This window comes from Ptychodera flava, chromosome 13 (assembly GCF_041260155.1).
Source record: "Ptychodera flava strain L36383 chromosome 13, AS_Pfla_20210202, whole genome shotgun sequence".
NCBI classification, from domain to species: domain Eukaryota; kingdom Metazoa; phylum Hemichordata; class Enteropneusta; family Ptychoderidae; genus Ptychodera; species Ptychodera flava.
In genome coordinates this window covers 36,315,242-36,331,348 of record NC_091940.1, presented here as the reverse complement: position 1 = coordinate 36,331,348, position 16,107 = coordinate 36,315,242, and the positions used below count along the sequence as shown (strand labels likewise).

At 37.6% G+C, this 16,107-nt stretch overlaps 1 protein-coding gene across 3 annotated transcripts in view; it reads left to right on the top strand.

The window, feature by feature from the left end:
- Positions 1-15,838, top strand: part of LOC139148320 (NEDD4-like E3 ubiquitin-protein ligase WWP1) — a 29,201-nt gene extending 13,363 nt beyond the window's left edge. The window contains exons 5-21 of one of the 3 annotated variants that reach the window (XM_070719697.1): positions 557-681; positions 1,442-1,576; positions 2,965-3,090; positions 4,595-4,835; positions 5,156-5,251; positions 6,100-6,277; positions 7,058-7,197; positions 7,673-7,804; positions 8,208-8,361; positions 9,164-9,252; positions 9,775-9,934; positions 10,423-10,556; positions 11,031-11,171; positions 11,718-11,838; positions 12,189-12,390; positions 12,893-12,965; positions 13,345-15,838. In XM_070719697.1, the coding sequence (XP_070575798.1) occupies positions 557-681; positions 1,442-1,576; positions 2,965-3,090; positions 4,595-4,835; positions 5,156-5,251; positions 6,100-6,277; positions 7,058-7,197; positions 7,673-7,804; positions 8,208-8,361; positions 9,164-9,252; positions 9,775-9,934; positions 10,423-10,556; positions 11,031-11,171; positions 11,718-11,838; positions 12,189-12,390; positions 12,893-12,965; positions 13,345-13,444 (2,347 nt within the window). In that variant the 3' untranslated portion in view covers positions 13,445-15,838. Of the gene's footprint in view, positions 1-556; positions 682-1,441; positions 1,577-2,964; positions 3,190-4,594; positions 4,836-5,155; positions 5,252-6,099; positions 6,278-7,057; positions 7,198-7,672; positions 7,805-8,207; positions 8,362-9,163; positions 9,253-9,774; positions 9,935-10,422; positions 10,557-11,030; positions 11,172-11,717; positions 11,839-12,188; positions 12,391-12,892; positions 12,966-13,344 lie in introns of all 3 variants that reach the window. The other 2 variants (XM_070719695.1, XM_070719698.1) reach the window with 2 other exon arrangements.
- The last annotated feature ends 269 nt before the right edge of the window (positions 15,839-16,107 follow it).

Here is a 16,107-nt window from a genome sequence, read left to right as displayed (position 1 = left end):
TTTGATTAGGTTTAATGAGCACTGATTTAGAATATTCATGTTTCAAATGTCATGACAAATGTATGTGCAATCACCTTAAACTAGGCTTTAAAAGGTTTGATTCACTTCAAGGTCACCCTTTAATTTTAATCACTGCAATTACCACATAAAATGTACTGACAATTATTTTAATTCCCAAAGAGTTCTCTGAACTTTTGCTTTCAAGCCTTTCACACTCTCCTACACTATTTCCCATAAATGTAAAGGTCTAATTATATCATTGAACTAAAAAGTTGATGAACAGAAAGGCAAGGACAGGGTTAATGGCATAGGTATAGAGACCTTCACATATGTCCTGTGAAAAACAATACCAGGTTTTTGCCCCTACAGAATCCTTGCCCTAACAAGACAATCACTTGTCTTGTGAAAGAATGTACCAGGTTTTGCCCATACAGTATCCCTGCCCTAGCTATCCGGGCCTTGATATATGTTTTGTGAAAAGGTATCAGGTTGTGCTCAAACAGAATCCTTGTCCTAGTTACCTAGATCTGAGCTTTGTGTTGTTTCTGTTTTGCAGGTTGGTGACGCCACAGAGCAAATTGGAATTCAAAGTGTACAATCACTTTTCTGTGAAAACTGATGCAGTGGTTGGTACGTGCTGTGTGGAGGTTCTACCACTGCTGCAGAGGAATAATGGAAAATGTGAGCTTCTAGCTAATTTTGGTGAAATCTTGGGGTTTTTTGTTGCATGCAAACAGCTGTACAGGATAATTTGCAAATCATGAACTCTTGGCAGTTGAAGTCATTTCCAAAATCACACAGTGATGTGTTTCTTTTCTTGTCATCAAAGACACTGTTCTGATGAAGTAGCATTATGTGATAAAATTATAACATTTACGTAACTGAAATGCAAACTCATGATAATTGTAAAATCCTACGGTAGACTTCAATAATGAATCTGTTGGTAAATTTATTATGTGGAGGGCAGTGTCAATAGTATATATATTACAAGCCCTACCAGGTATTTTGTAGACTGTATGGAGACCTACATAAACTAATGGAATTAGTTATCATCATTGCCAAAATCAATCAAAATAATTTGCAGCAAATAAATTTAAAAGCTTATGGTATTATGACCTCAAGGGCAGATTTACAGGTTTGCAGTAGCATATGTGTACATTGCAGTATTTCATGCAATGACAGGTCCAAAGTAAACTTTCCTGAAAATTCATATAGCTGTCCACAGACTCAAAGTATAAACCATGGTTTCCCCAGTTACTAGTAAAATTCATGATATGAACAACTCTAATAGCACACAGCAAAATTACAAAGGAACAGAGATGTATCCCAAGTTCTGTCACAGCCTGATCAGTGTTGCAATTTTTTCAGCAAATTACCGGTCATGATCAGTCATGCCAATGCAAATGATTTATTATGATGTATTTGAATATTTCACCCTCAGTACACAATTTAGCTCTGAAACAAGAACTGAAGCAAGAAACAAAGAATGGCACAACCAGAAGTGGTGATTTACAAATTACATTAGACGGCTTGAGTGTTTCCCCAGAAGTCCTGGCCAGATACACAACCAGCAATGGTAAGTTATGACCAGTAATGGTAAGTTATATCACAGATATGCCAAGATGAAGACACACCTCATTTATGGCAAGATGGGTGAAATGTATGTCACCATTATGAAATTGACAGACCCTGGTGAACTAAACATGCAAGTTTTATATATGTTACGTGTTTTATATATGTACTAGCTTGTTTTGGTAAAAATGACAAGACAAGCCTCTTACACAGGCATATGGTGTGATGATTTCAGCAAACTGTTCTTATTGTATCAGTAACAGTGTGCTGATAATAAAGTAAAGAAACCTACAAACAGCAGATGAAGCTGTTTTACTACAGGTATAGATTTTTTAGGGCTGAAACTAGTCCAGAGTGGTAGACTGAAATTAACCCTTATTTGAAGGACGAAATCGGCCTTGATTTGTAGAGTGAAATTACTGTAATTTTAAGGATGAAACTAGCCTGAATCCGTACTGCCAGATGTCCTTTGTGTGAGAGATGAAATTGACCCTGATTTAAGAGCTATAGCATAGAGAACCAGAATCAACCAGACCTGCACTCGTTATTTGGTCACTATCAATTTACCCATTTCCCTTGTATTTGTCTAAAACCCACCACAGTTCTTCTGTGAAGATAAATACATACGTAGCCCTTCAATAATTTGGGGAGGCAATTTGCGATGAAATCTTTAGTATTTGTTTATCATCTGAGAATGCATCAGTGAGATCTATTTTGAAAACTGTGGTTGACTAATTGCTGCTGTCACTTTACCAAGTAGTTTAATAAAGAATAAGTCATGATAACTGAGTAAAGTGTGTGCACATTGAAAGGGACAAGGTCATTATCTCTTCAAATTGTTTCGGTTACTTTTGTTTCACATGAGCAAGTTTGTGTTGTTCTGCCCGTTGAAAGATGCTTAATTTTCAGTTATCAGATCTTTACTCCCTCCCTGCTTGTAGATATAACAATGAATGCTTTAATGATATGTGTATGGTACATACCACAAATTATGTCATCAGCATATTCTACATGTTACATGTAACATACAAGATGTGATGAAAGCTCTGATGATCGTTAATTGTACAACTTCAGTTTAAGCAGAACAACATAATAACTTGTCGAATGAAACAAAATATTCAAAGTAATTTGAAAAGATAGCAATGTTTTCTCTTTACTATGAAGTGGAATTTTATGTGGTTGGTTGTTTAGATTATTCCTAAGAGGCTTGTATGTAAAAAATAATCCCCAATTCAGCAAAAATCGCTGACCAGATTTTAGTGACACAAGTCATCTGGAAAAAGATATATAAGTTATGCTAGCAGGATTTGGCTTTTGAATGGAGGAACATGGGAAATGGGAACATGGGACAGCCACTCGGACTTTCCATAATGATGTGTGTATGTTGTTCAGGTCCTACATCCCAACCCAATGGAGACGTCTCCCATAACCAATCAGGGTCCAGTGCAGCAGCACAGGCACAGGCGTCACCAAACACATCAACAGGGGCCAGACCAAGAACAAATCAAGCCACTACAGGTAAAACTCGCCGAGCCGCACCACCACCTCCGCGGCCACCACCTCCCCCTCCTGCTGCTGCACGTACTAATACAAGTACAGGATCTGGCTCTGACTCTGGTGAGTTGCCTGAATCAGCATCCACTGGTGTGCCATCATTGGTCCATTGGCATCCCAGGTGCTAAACCACTTGTGTGCCATCATTGGTTCATTGGTATCCCTGGTGCTAAACCACTGGCATACCGTCATTGGTCCATTGGTATCACCGGTGCCAAACCACTGGCATGCCATCATAGGTCCATTGGTATCCCTGGTGCTAAACCACTGGCGTGCCTCCATTGGTCTCATGGTGTTCCCAATGCCAAACAACACACATGCCACTCAATTCCTATATTCATTCAAATAAACTTCATATGTTATTACCCTTCAGTAAAAGATCATAAAAATTATCAGAATTTTTGTGTGTTCATTTTGCACATCCAGACATTGAGAGATTTTCATCAATGCATTGCCTATCAATTATGGTTATAATATTGCATATATGTGAAACCCTGTTAGTCAACTGTGTTACAGCTTTTTCATGAATTTTTTATGAGCTCAATCAAATGGATGATTCAGTATTAATGTGCAATGGTAGGGGCATTACTGATCTATTTAGGCCTTTTTTCCAATCTGGAGTCTTCATCACAGCAAAGTGTATATTATTGAAAGAGAAAGTGAAACTAATGTGTCACACCATTTTAAAAATGAATACACCTTTTCAGACAACTTGATGTTTAAATTTTTGTTGCATTAGCATTTCATCCAGTGTTTTATAATAATATTTTTGTTGTATTCAAGCAATGCTCAAGAGAGCCTTTGAGTCATCAACATGAGTAAACGCTGAAACATGAAGACAAAAAAAAGTTTGCAAATTCCAACATGCTGTGCTACACAGGGTTTTCACTATCAGTGCGAACATCTGAGACAATATTTCAAAGGCATGATGTGTTACATCAGGTTTGGTGTATTGTGATTCAGGCATACACACCCCATGCTCTCAATGCATAGCTCTCACTATCTCTAGTCTATGGCTCATCATTTGCCCCATCTGTCGTCCCATTTCACTACCTGTCATTTTCAAGCTGTTTCAGTGTGCAGTTTCAACCACAGAGACTGGCTCTGCTTGGGCTGAATGGAATTACACACTTTGTTTATTCTTTACTGTACTGCATTTTGGAAACAGTTCCAATGCTTGCTGAATAAGTCTCATTTCTCATGAATAATTTTTACAGTATGAAGTCTGACTGACTTTAGCTTTACTTACGCTTCCTTCTATCACCATCTTTCCTTTGTTTAAGGTCAAAGGTGAATTATTCACAGGAATTTTGAGCATGAACTATGATTATATAATGTAGTGCTGTAATAGCAAACTTTCGTAAATGTTGTAACAGACAAAACAGCTGATACTGCCACTTGTCAAATTGGCTGTGCCCTCGCTGAAATCAATGTATTCATTTCACGAGACATTATCATGAAATTCCAGGCAGGAACACGCCAACATCATCGGCAACTAGCAGTACTAGTACCACCAGTAGCACCTCAAATACAACCACCACCACCACCACCACAAGTACAACAGCGGCATCAACAACTACCAGCAGTTCAAGCACTAGGACTAGTGGCACCGCTGCACCAGCTGGAGCCCCTCCTCCCCCTGCAGGAAATGCTACCCGATCTGGTGCACCAATCACAGTTGATGTCAACAATCAACCTCTACCACCAGCGTAGGTGTACTTCTATGTTTCCTCTGTCATAACCCAGTACTTGGTTCAAGTTTGTATTATGTTATTTGTGTTTGTTTACGTGAAATGTTTGGTTCTGTGGAAGCAACATAAGGGAATTATCGTCAAAAACACATGAAACAACCACAAGATGTTGTTTACCTATATTGCCTTAACACTGCTCTCAAATGCTTTCACCATGAACAACTAGTAATTTGTGCTTATAGAAGTCAGTTTCTCAAAATCTGTTAAAATATTATGCTTTCTTGTAAAGTGAATGATCCAACATTTCTTAATGAAGTCATTCTTTTGTTTTCTTTCAGATGGGAGATGAGAATAGACCCTCATGGTAGACCATATTATGTAGACCACAATACACGTACAACCACATGGGAAAGACCACAGCCCCTGCCCCCTGGGTAAGTGAGACCAACTCATTTCTAAATATGCTCTGTAAATAGCTGATATATGCACTGTTTCCACTGCCAACTGACCAAGTCGCTTTTATTCTAACTTTTGAGTTTGGCAAAAACATTAGTCCACAGATTAACCAAATCTGTGATTCTACATTTTATGATACTGCCAAAGCTACAGCATCTTCTATCCCCATGCAGAAAGTATTCTAACCTGGCAAAATTACAATGTGCATGTGTGATGCTGCAACCAGATAAAATTTTTCAAATTAAAAAATATGTCCAGCCAGTTTATTGCATGACTTACAATTCAAGCATCTTTTGTTGAAATTTTAATCGCCTTTACTTTAAGAATGACTTAAAACAGAACAAATTTAACGTAGCAGTAAATTGACAGGGATTTGCTTTGACGGTCAGTCTGGACAAACTAAGTACATAGTGCATGTTTTTACCATTTTCATGAGGCCGTTACAGTGCATCACAGGTTTTGTTCAATGAATTCTATTTTGGCAAGTAAATTTTGATCTCTGCTGGCCAAATCTCCAGCATTTTTGAAATCTCTGATGAATACCATAATAGGGCATTGGCGTAGCAACTGAGGAAGGGATGATGTCTAATGAAAAGTTGCTTACATTGATGAAAACATTTCTCATCGGAAAGAAGTACAACATCACTACTGTGTTAACTTTCCATGCATTTTTGGTGCAAGTATGTCTATCAGATGTTTTGTAACTCCAAATTTGCTTAAATTGAAAATTAAACTCTAAGTGTGAGCTGTTTTCTGAAGAACCTTACTGTTCAGTCGTGTACAGATGAGAAGTTTGTTTCAAATTATCATGATTTTATTGTCCTAGGTGGGAAAGACGAACAGATCCACGTGGCAGGGTGTACTACGTAGATCACAACACCAGAACCACAACATGGCAGAGACCAACGGTTGATACTGTGCGTAACTTTGAACAATGGCACCAACACCGAAATCAAATGCATGCTGCCACTCTTCAACAGTTCCAACAAAGATTCCTTCTACCAGTAAGTGTTCATGGTTTCATATTAATGATCACATGCAACAGCTTTGAAAGGTTTCACAGCCATGGTTTGACCCAATCCCATTGCTTTCTATAGGAAAGTTGGACCTTTACATTAGGAAATAGGGGTCACAGGGGTAAAAACAATACACAAGTTGAATGGAGTGGCAGGTCAGATTGAAATGAAATCTGTGGTGATATCACTATATAGTTTCATCTTAAAGCTTGATTCACCTATCAAGCAGTAATCTTAATAACCCTTCGCCATCACCGTGTGGTACAACCCTCTCTAGTTTCCATGAGGGCAGAGTGTGATTATCTTATACATTGAAGTTGAGATTGATAGGTTAAATAATAAGACATTCAGTTTGTAGTCCATATGTAAATGATTATGTTGGCTGATTGTGATTGGCTGTACATTCAAAGTTCAGAGGTCAATGTTTTCTCACTTTGTATCTCCCTCACCTTATATCTTCTATCATTTCAACTTTGCTATAATCAAGTCATCTTAGAGACCACACTGAAGGGAAATATCTAAATATCTCCAAAAGAAGTATTTTAGAGGCAAAACAGGGTGCTGCATGTTCATTACAAAATACAAACACAGAAGAAGGAATTTTTCTAAAAATAGCCGTAGAAATGAATGGCATGTGATTCTCTCCTTAAGAAAAAACTAGAAATGTGGAAGAAGTGAGTTTTTCCAACACAAGCCATTGAAGTGGGTGGTATGTGATTCCTTCCTCAAGTAAAGTTTAATTACCAAGATGTTAAAACTCTCTTTCAGAATGCTGCCAGCACTGAAAATAATGATCCACTAGGTACCTTACCTTCAGGCTGGGAGAAGCGTGTGGAAGCCAATGGCCGTGTATATTTTGTAAACCACCACACTAGGACCACCCAGTGGGAGGACCCAAGAACACAGGGGTAAGGTTACTGCCTGAAGAAGATTTCTTCTTTACGGTGATAAGGTTACAGTCAATCATTTCAATCGTGAATGAAGTAGGCTGTGTCTTAGTGAATAACCTGGTTTTGGATCAGAGTGCATTACATGTGCCTGGCACCAGGTGTCTATACTATATTTCTATTTATTTTGTGTTTATAATTCGGCCCTGTGACCTTCTCCCACTCCATCACATTTTATTGGCTAAAGATCTGACATAATTCAGATCTCCTGATGAAAATGCATATTTTAGTGTGTATGTGTTAATGAACAGCACATTTTTCTTCCTTGTTCGATTGCACCATAGAAATCCACAGAATTAAAATTATTTCTATGTAAAGCAACTAATTTCATAGATACTCTAATGACAGACCAAGACATGGTTGTCAGGGTGTAGTTGTTACATTTCCCATGGACATACCGATGTGTGTACTCATGCCAGTTCCTCTATCTGTGTAGAGCTCTGAATGAAGAACCGCTTCCTGAAGGATGGGAAATGAGATACACCAATGAAGGTATCAGGTACTTTGTTGACCATAACACAAGGACAACCACATTCCAAGATCCTCGATCTGGAAGTGGTACAAAGGGGTATGTATCATAGTGTCTCCATCTATGTACATGCATATGTCAGTGGCCTTCTGCCATTTATCTATTTCAATGTCTTCTTGTAAGATTTACCTTTATGTATGGGTACACGCGTGTATCAGTGTTTGTCTGTATATTTATCTACCTACAAATTGGAGTATATGTGATCTTTGGTATACATATGTATTCATTATTTCATTTGAGTGATTTGAATTCAGAAATCTTGCATAGAAGCCAGATTATCCCCTGGAATGTCTGTGACATCCAATATTTCTTGATCAAATTAATTGTAAAAATAAGAGAGTGCTCAGAGCAGAAATGCAGATTTACATAGCAGTGTTAAATGCCCAGTATCTAGATGTAATAACATACTTGAATATTTTTCCTTTCTTCCTTCCTTCATCAGGCCGAAGGGGGCTTTTGGAGTTCCAATAGCGTATGAGAGAAGTTTCCGGTGGAAGTTAGGCCAGTTCAGATATTTATGTCAGTCCAATGCCTTACCAAGCCATGTGAAACTGAGTGTTTCTAGACAGACTTTGTTTGAGGACTCATTTCAGCAGGTGTGACATCGTTCAATGTGCTAATCAAACAGCAAGTTTTCATTGATTCAAAATATTGTTCAGTATTTATATATATCAAACAAGCCATTGTTCGTATACATGTGTGTAGATAATATTATTCAGTATTTATATATATCAAGCAAGCCATTGTTCGTATACATGTGTGTAGATATTATTAGGCAACATATTTTTCAAGCTTAGTCGGAATAGTGTAGTCAGTTTTCAAGCAAATCTGTTCTGAATGAAACAACATAGGTTTATTAAGGTTACTGTAGTATGCACCTCAAAATGTAAAAACCTAAACTGAAGCTCAAACTTTCCTCATTACAACTTTCAACCATTCTCTTATCAAATCAAGAATAAAAAATCAAAGGTCAGGGTCACCACATATATATACAAAGTTTGGTACAAGAGAAACAAATGACAGGGAAAGTAAAATTTTTGATATTAAAATTAAGATAGTGAAGATTTTTATTACTCCAAGAGCTTTAACATGAACTCCAACAAGTGGTAGATCAGAAAAAATTTGGTAAAAATTTGAGTTTGAATATGTTTCCTGACGGTGCATTCTACCTTAATATGTGATTCGGTATAGTAGCACATAAATTATCAGTTTTATATGTTTTCATCTGTGGATGTATCCTTTGATAATGTCATGTGACAAATACCACTATTCTTTCCATGACATGAGTTGCCATCAGCTGTTTTCATCAGTGGTAGAGATGTAACAGCCCTCTGGCAAGACAACAGTGCATGTCGTCATATATGCAGAACTAAAAATTTTAATTGTGCGACTTTGCAGGTGATGAGACTTCAACCGTTTGATTTGAGGAGAAGACTGTACATAATATTCCGAGGTGAAGAAGGCCTGGACTATGGCGGTGTGGCAAGGTTAGGACTATTCTGTAATGTGATACACATCGGACGATATGAAATTTGACATTTGAATTCATATCAATATTGAATCAGATTAATCAAGCTTTCTTATCTAACAACAGTATGAACACTGTTGATTGCTTTTGCAGTTGCTGTTGAAATTGTTTAAGGGTTAGGTTTACATTACCCACCAGACACTTACCCTAACCATTGCTGTGATTGCGTACAGGTCGTACCCAAAGGGCAAGTGGTATCTTGCAATACAATGGAGTTGGGTACAACTAATTGAGTTGTAGGACAGTTACCCCTGAACACTTGCCCATTGAATTCTTACCCTAACCGTATCTATAACCCAGGTTGTAACTGGTGGGTTGGAGATATCTTGTAATCCTTACCCTAACCCTAATGGTACCGTTACTTGTAGTGAATGTCATGTGGTTAACTGACCATCCTGATACTCTGGCAAACTCTAATGGCACAAGTTTTACATAACATGATTTTCACAAGGTGAACTTTTCCCATAACATTTGATTTCAGGGAGTGGTTTTTCATGCTATCCCAAGAAGTGTTGAACCCAATGTACTGTCTGTTTGAATACGCCAACAAGAGTAACTACTGCTTGCAGATCAACCCTGCATCATCAGTCAACCCTGATCATTTACTTTACTTCCGATTTGTTGGAAGATTTATTGCAATGGTGAGTTTCCTCTCTCTCTCTCTCCATGTGTTTGTGTTTGTGTTTCTCAGCAGTATTGGTAATGTATGTGCTGTGCTGCATTTGGATATGGTTTGTTGTTCTGAAAAAACTATTTGAAATTGTACCCAGGCTGAAATGGTCATGAAAATGATATTTTTGTAATTCAATATCCACTGTGGAGGCATAGGTCAGGTGAAAGATTAGTTTCAGTTGTATGAAGTTTTGCAGTCATTGTATCAAAAATGCCAGATGTTCAAATCACATTGAATGCTACACAGCATGAAATTTCACCTGAACGAGAGAGCTGTTTACATCGAAATATTCCAGATTTTAAAGCATAAAGGACATGCTGATGATAAATACAGACATCAGTACTTCATTCCATGGTCAGAGGATGTAGATACATAATCTGAGGGCCCTGGTAACATTTATCAGTTTACTACTCCCAGCAAAATCACTGTAAAATAAAATGTATTTCATCATTGCAGGCGTTATTTCACCAGAAGTTTATCTACAGTGGTTTCACAATGCCGTTTTACAAAAGAATGTTGAGCAAGAAGCTTTCATTGAAAGACTTGGAGACCATTGATCCAGAGTTTTACAATTCATTGGTCTGGGTCAAGTAAGTACTCTCAACTCTTCATAATGTCAATTTTAACTGCCGGTGTGATTCTGCTTGCTTGAAATAATGATGTTGAAATGGTGAGTGTCATGTGATAGGTTATGTGAAGGTCATGTGACACAACAGTGACACATGTAGAAGTCCCTGCTGTATACCTTGAGTTTCAATGAACAAGAATATGTTATGTCAAAGTCAACTTTTGAAGAGCTTTAGTTCTGTCAAATGTAAATGTGCTTTTCAGAGCCATTTCCATACATTTAACCCATTCATGACAACATTTCGCAGTCATCCTGTTGTCGTCAATGCAATGGTTGGACTTTTCTATGAGGCATTGGAGCTTAAAGAGTTAGTCTTCTACGACCCAGGTGTTGCACACTTTGGCCATTTGGCAAATCTTCCTGCACCATGGTTAATATGCCTGCTAATCTTACTGCATGGTTGATATGCTTGCTTATCTTTCTATTTACTCTGCAGAGACAACAATGTGGAAGAGTGTGGATTAGATTTGACATTCAGTGCTGACTTTGAAATTCTGGGTAAATTAAGTACACATGATTTGAAGCCAGGTGGTCAAGACATTGCTGTCACAGAAGAAAACAAGGAAGAATACATCTGGTAAAAGATGACTGTTTCATTTTCCACTGATATTTCTGTGTGTAACATAAAATTAATGACTGCTCCACTCATTGTCAAAATTGAAATCAAAGTTATGTTAATTGATATGAATTACATTCAGATATGAGTACCGTATATTGAACAGAACTACACTGGAACTGTGGATGGCTTACCTGCTTATCCAAAGTTCACATGCCTGACATTAAACACCAAGTGTTTTCGGATATCTGTAAGCAAACAACAATTTTCAGTGTCTGTTCTTCCTTTTTTCAATACACGCCATTACAATTTACATATGCAGATGTTTACTGACTTGTATCAAAGGTATTAAAAAATGTAGAAGACCCGCTTTGACACCTGACTCAGTGTTGAACTCGCTTCACAGCAAAATCATGTGAACATTGTTTAAGACAGATATAAAATTCTTCAAAATTTAACGAAGATTGTCCAATCTGAAATGCATTGAAAGTTTTTCACAGGAATGCAAGGATTTTGAACAATAAATATATTGGAGTTAAAACATATTTTGTGTCTTGCCATGGACAGTTTGATGACCCAGTGGCGTTTCAACAGAGGTATTGAGGAGCAGACCAAGGCCTTCCTTGAGGGATTCAATGAAGTTTTACCATTACAATGGTTGCAATACTTTGATGAAAGAGAATTAGAGGTAAAAATATCATCACTTTTATCGCTATTGCTGATTTGTCATTATTTTGACACAGGAGGATACCCTCTATTACAATATAAAATTGAAATATTTTGAGCAGGTAAATGGATTGGGAGCCGTAATAGCAGATTTCTGAAGAGCATACTGATGAAAGAAATGTAGTTCTTACAGATCAGAGACAAATTTTTAATGGATGAAGCACTTGTCTGATCAAGTATTTGAACAAGATTCCAATAATTATTATGATCACATCTTTGGTTGATGTAATGTTTTGAATACAGCCCTGGAGCAGTTTCTCACAAGGTTGGCCACTCACACTTTACAATGTTTCATTTTACTGTGACTTACAGCTGATGCTTTGTGGCATGCAAGAAATTGATATGGAAGATTGGCAACGTAACACTATCTACAGACACTACACCAGGAACAGCAAGCAAGTGGTGTGGTTCTGGCAGGCAGTGAAAGAGTTTGACCATGAGAAGCGAGCCCGTCTCTTACAGTTTGTAACTGGTACTTGTCGACTGCCAGTGGGTGGATTTACAGAGTTGATGGGTAAGGCACCTCTCTCTTTTTGGGATATTAACCACAAGAAACTGCCTAAAGAGTTCATTACTGACTAATTCTGGGATGTTAAAATCTCTCTTCAACAAGAAAGTCTGTTAGAATATCTCGCCTATCTCAATTTTCATGAAAGAATGGTGTGCAATCATGATCATAAGACTTTGAAAAATCTGTGCTGGTTAAACTCTCTCACCTTCACTACAAAAAACATCACTTCAGTATGCTGCACCTGCCAAAAGTTATTGTTGAGCAAACTGCTATGTTCCGTGTGCCAAGGTATGGCTGAGTCAAATACTCCTGAAACCCTAGTTACCATTTGCTTCTCATGCTGCTACAACTGACAGTACTGTCTGAAGAAATTTATCTCTCAATTATTATGCTTGCTGGCTTTTAAGTAAAACTAGTCCTCCCCTCACAAAGACGACTGACATTATTCCACTGCTCAGTACTCAATAATCCTAAATGATACAGAATATCACAATTCTGATTTTAGGGAGCAATGGACCACAGAAGTTTTGTATCGAAAAAGTTGGAAAAGAAACTTGGCTACCAAGAACCCACACATGGTGAGTGCATGATTTCTCATTGAAGAGAAGCTTATATGGACCTTGCCATGCAAGTAATATTCACGTTATGAAGGAAGAATTTTTTGTTGTTGAGGGCAGCCTTCATCTAGTGTGATCAGCATTTTGCCTTTTCACATTATAATACAGTGTTGGTGAATCTAAATGCTCGGAAATGATATTGAAAGGAGTATGATAGGGAGTGGAGATAGCACCATGAGATTTTACTTTTGTACACCAAGACACTCTGCATAAACAAAATTCAGCTAAACAATACAAAAATAATTTTGTCTCTTGTAACTTGCTTTGGATGGGAAGGGCTTGCTATACTCCGTAAGATAAATATGTACTCTTGTAAATCTTATCTTTTCTTATTTTACAGTTTCAATCGTCTGGACCTGCCACCGTACAAAAGCTATGAACAACTTCTTGAGAAATTGTCATATGCTATTGAGGAGACTGAAGGCTTTGCCCAAGAATAGTATCATAGCACATCGGTGCTTATTCAAGCGATATCAGTAACAACAGATGTTGAACTAATATATAGACATGAGGAACATTTTAATTCTTTGCGAGGAAAATAAGACCGCCAATTATGCACTGGATAACATCTTCATTCAGGATCCTGCTTTCCAAACATGTCAGATTTTTGACTGCTTAACAGATAGACTTTGTAACGCCATGCAGTTTGTCATGAGAAGAAACGTAACAAACTGCATTTCAGCTGATTATGCAAATTTTGTTCAGTGGAAAATGACCAAAATGTCTTGCAGAACGCAGATTGAGACGTCAGTTTGAGCAAACTCCGGGACAGCAAATGTATGACAAGAAATGTATATGATCATGAGATTCAGTATTCTATTCCACTGATGTGTCATTTAGTGTTTAACTAAAACAAACAAAATAGCCAAAATGGTAATTTCATGGGTGTTTCAAATTCTGAATGAACTGCACAGTCCATTCTGTGCTGATAATTTTATGTACTTGGATATATACTCCAAGTGTTTCGTAAGCTGACTGAGCCATCATGATAGCATATGTGAATGATTTCCTTTTTGATCAGCTCACTTTAAAACTTGTGCACTGAACTGGAAAAAATTTTGATGGACTATTTGTAAACTTTATTTGAACCCTGAGATTTTATTTAAATGGAAGTGTGTATCAGAAAGGAAATGATTTTTGTTAACCCTTTTCATAGCTGTTGGATATTTTTTACTAAATCTACTAAAAGACGTATTCATCAAGGTCATTTGATGTGGCAGTGACATTGTTCAATGTAAATTTTACTCTCTAAAGTAAACTTAACAGAGAGGAGACAGTGTTACAATAGTCAAGACTCTTTGAAAGGGGTAACATGAAATTATTCCACAAATTTTAATGTAATTGACCCCCTCCCCGTGGTCGTTATTATAGTATCTTGCTTTTATTGTAAATTTGTAGCTAAGTCTTCTTTCCAGGTTCACAAATATGACCCAGATATGGATTTGTATGTGACCTCCTGATCCAAGATGATCTTGTCTAATTTGTTTATTTTTATTTACCAAGAGCCATTCACTGAAGTTCTTGACCTGTGTGCCCGGCCAAGCAGGATTCAAGGGCAGTATTAATGCGGTGTAATGCTTTGAAAGCATGAATGCAACTCCTTCCACCCTTCCCCCTATTGGGTTTTGTTCAGTTGATGTCCAAAGTCACTTACCTGTCCCTTTAAACAATATAAACATGCTAGGCTTGTCTTGGCTTACTTCTCATGGTAATATTACAAGAATTTGTACCGAATTGTAGTTCATTTCATTGACATCCACAGTTTGAACAGTGTCTGAGTTTAAGGACCAATTTAACTTGCTTCAACTTGGAATCTGGTGATTGTCTTCTCAGTGAGAAGGGCTCCTTTGATTTGAATTCACTGTTCTGAGGATTTCGGTGTTCAAGGTCAATGTCAGCAAGGTCAGATGGATAAAAATATCAGAATTGGTTGCTATAGTAGATGAGGGCAAAGTAAATGGATTTGAAGGGGAAGAACGTGTACAGCCTTTGAGACATGAAAATGTTTAGATTGTGAGAGAGTCCAGTTGCTTGCACCTGCAGCTCTCCACAAACAAACAAAATGCCTGTTTATCAGGCTTTCAGAATACAGGGCTTTGAAACTTGTAAGCGAAATACACAGATATGAGACCAACTTTCATTAGCGTTCAAGTAATGAAGTCATGATGAACCTGTTCTGCAGTACAGTCAGTTGATAAATCAGGATATCAACATATATCGATTCATGACAGGACAAAATGCATTCTACAAATATTGCTGCACTATTGAAACTTTCCAAGGTGTGCTCTAACCCTCATGAATGCTTGACATCATCAACAAGCCTAGCATAATTCCCTTTTATCTCTTATTTTGATGTACTCTGGTCCAGACCGCAATACTTCAAAGGTTAGGTCACTGGAGAAGGGCAAGACTTTGTACATACATGCACATCCCAGTCAGCCAGCTGTGACAGTAGTTTCTCATTTACTCGCGTGTAAAAAGAAATATGTGTGCAATCATATAACCTAGTGGATATTCTTGTATTTGATCTTTTCTCCCATGATTCAGTTCACACCGAAGTGCCCATAGCCAGCATAATGGGAGATGTGAAAATTCAAAAAACAAAAATGGGATCTAGTTTATGGTTAACGTTGTAGTGATGGCTTGGTATAAATGGAAAAAATATATATCCTCTGTAATATAATGCAGTGCATCAAGTTGATTTTTATAACATTGCTCCTAAATTGACATATTTTGTAAAATAGTGTGTAATGTTTCTGGCCTCAGACTTTCAATTTCTAATGGGTTATTGTAATTATCATAATCAGAAAATAAAATATTTTCTGAATATTAAATCGTTCTCTGTGTGTTTTCAGTGATGTGTGTACAATGTACAAATGGTAGTACATGCAGATATGTTTGAATCATCAGGTTTGACATTCAGTATGCAGGTCAATGGAGATAATATCCGTCCGACTTGTTCAAATCCTGACAAATTAGCATGGTTGTAATTAGTCCCCACGGACACCGTCCGGGGGAACTTATAGGTTTGGTCATGTCCGTGCGTGTGTGCGTGCGTGCGTGTGTGCGTCCGTCCGTTCACGCAGATATCTCAGAGATGCAA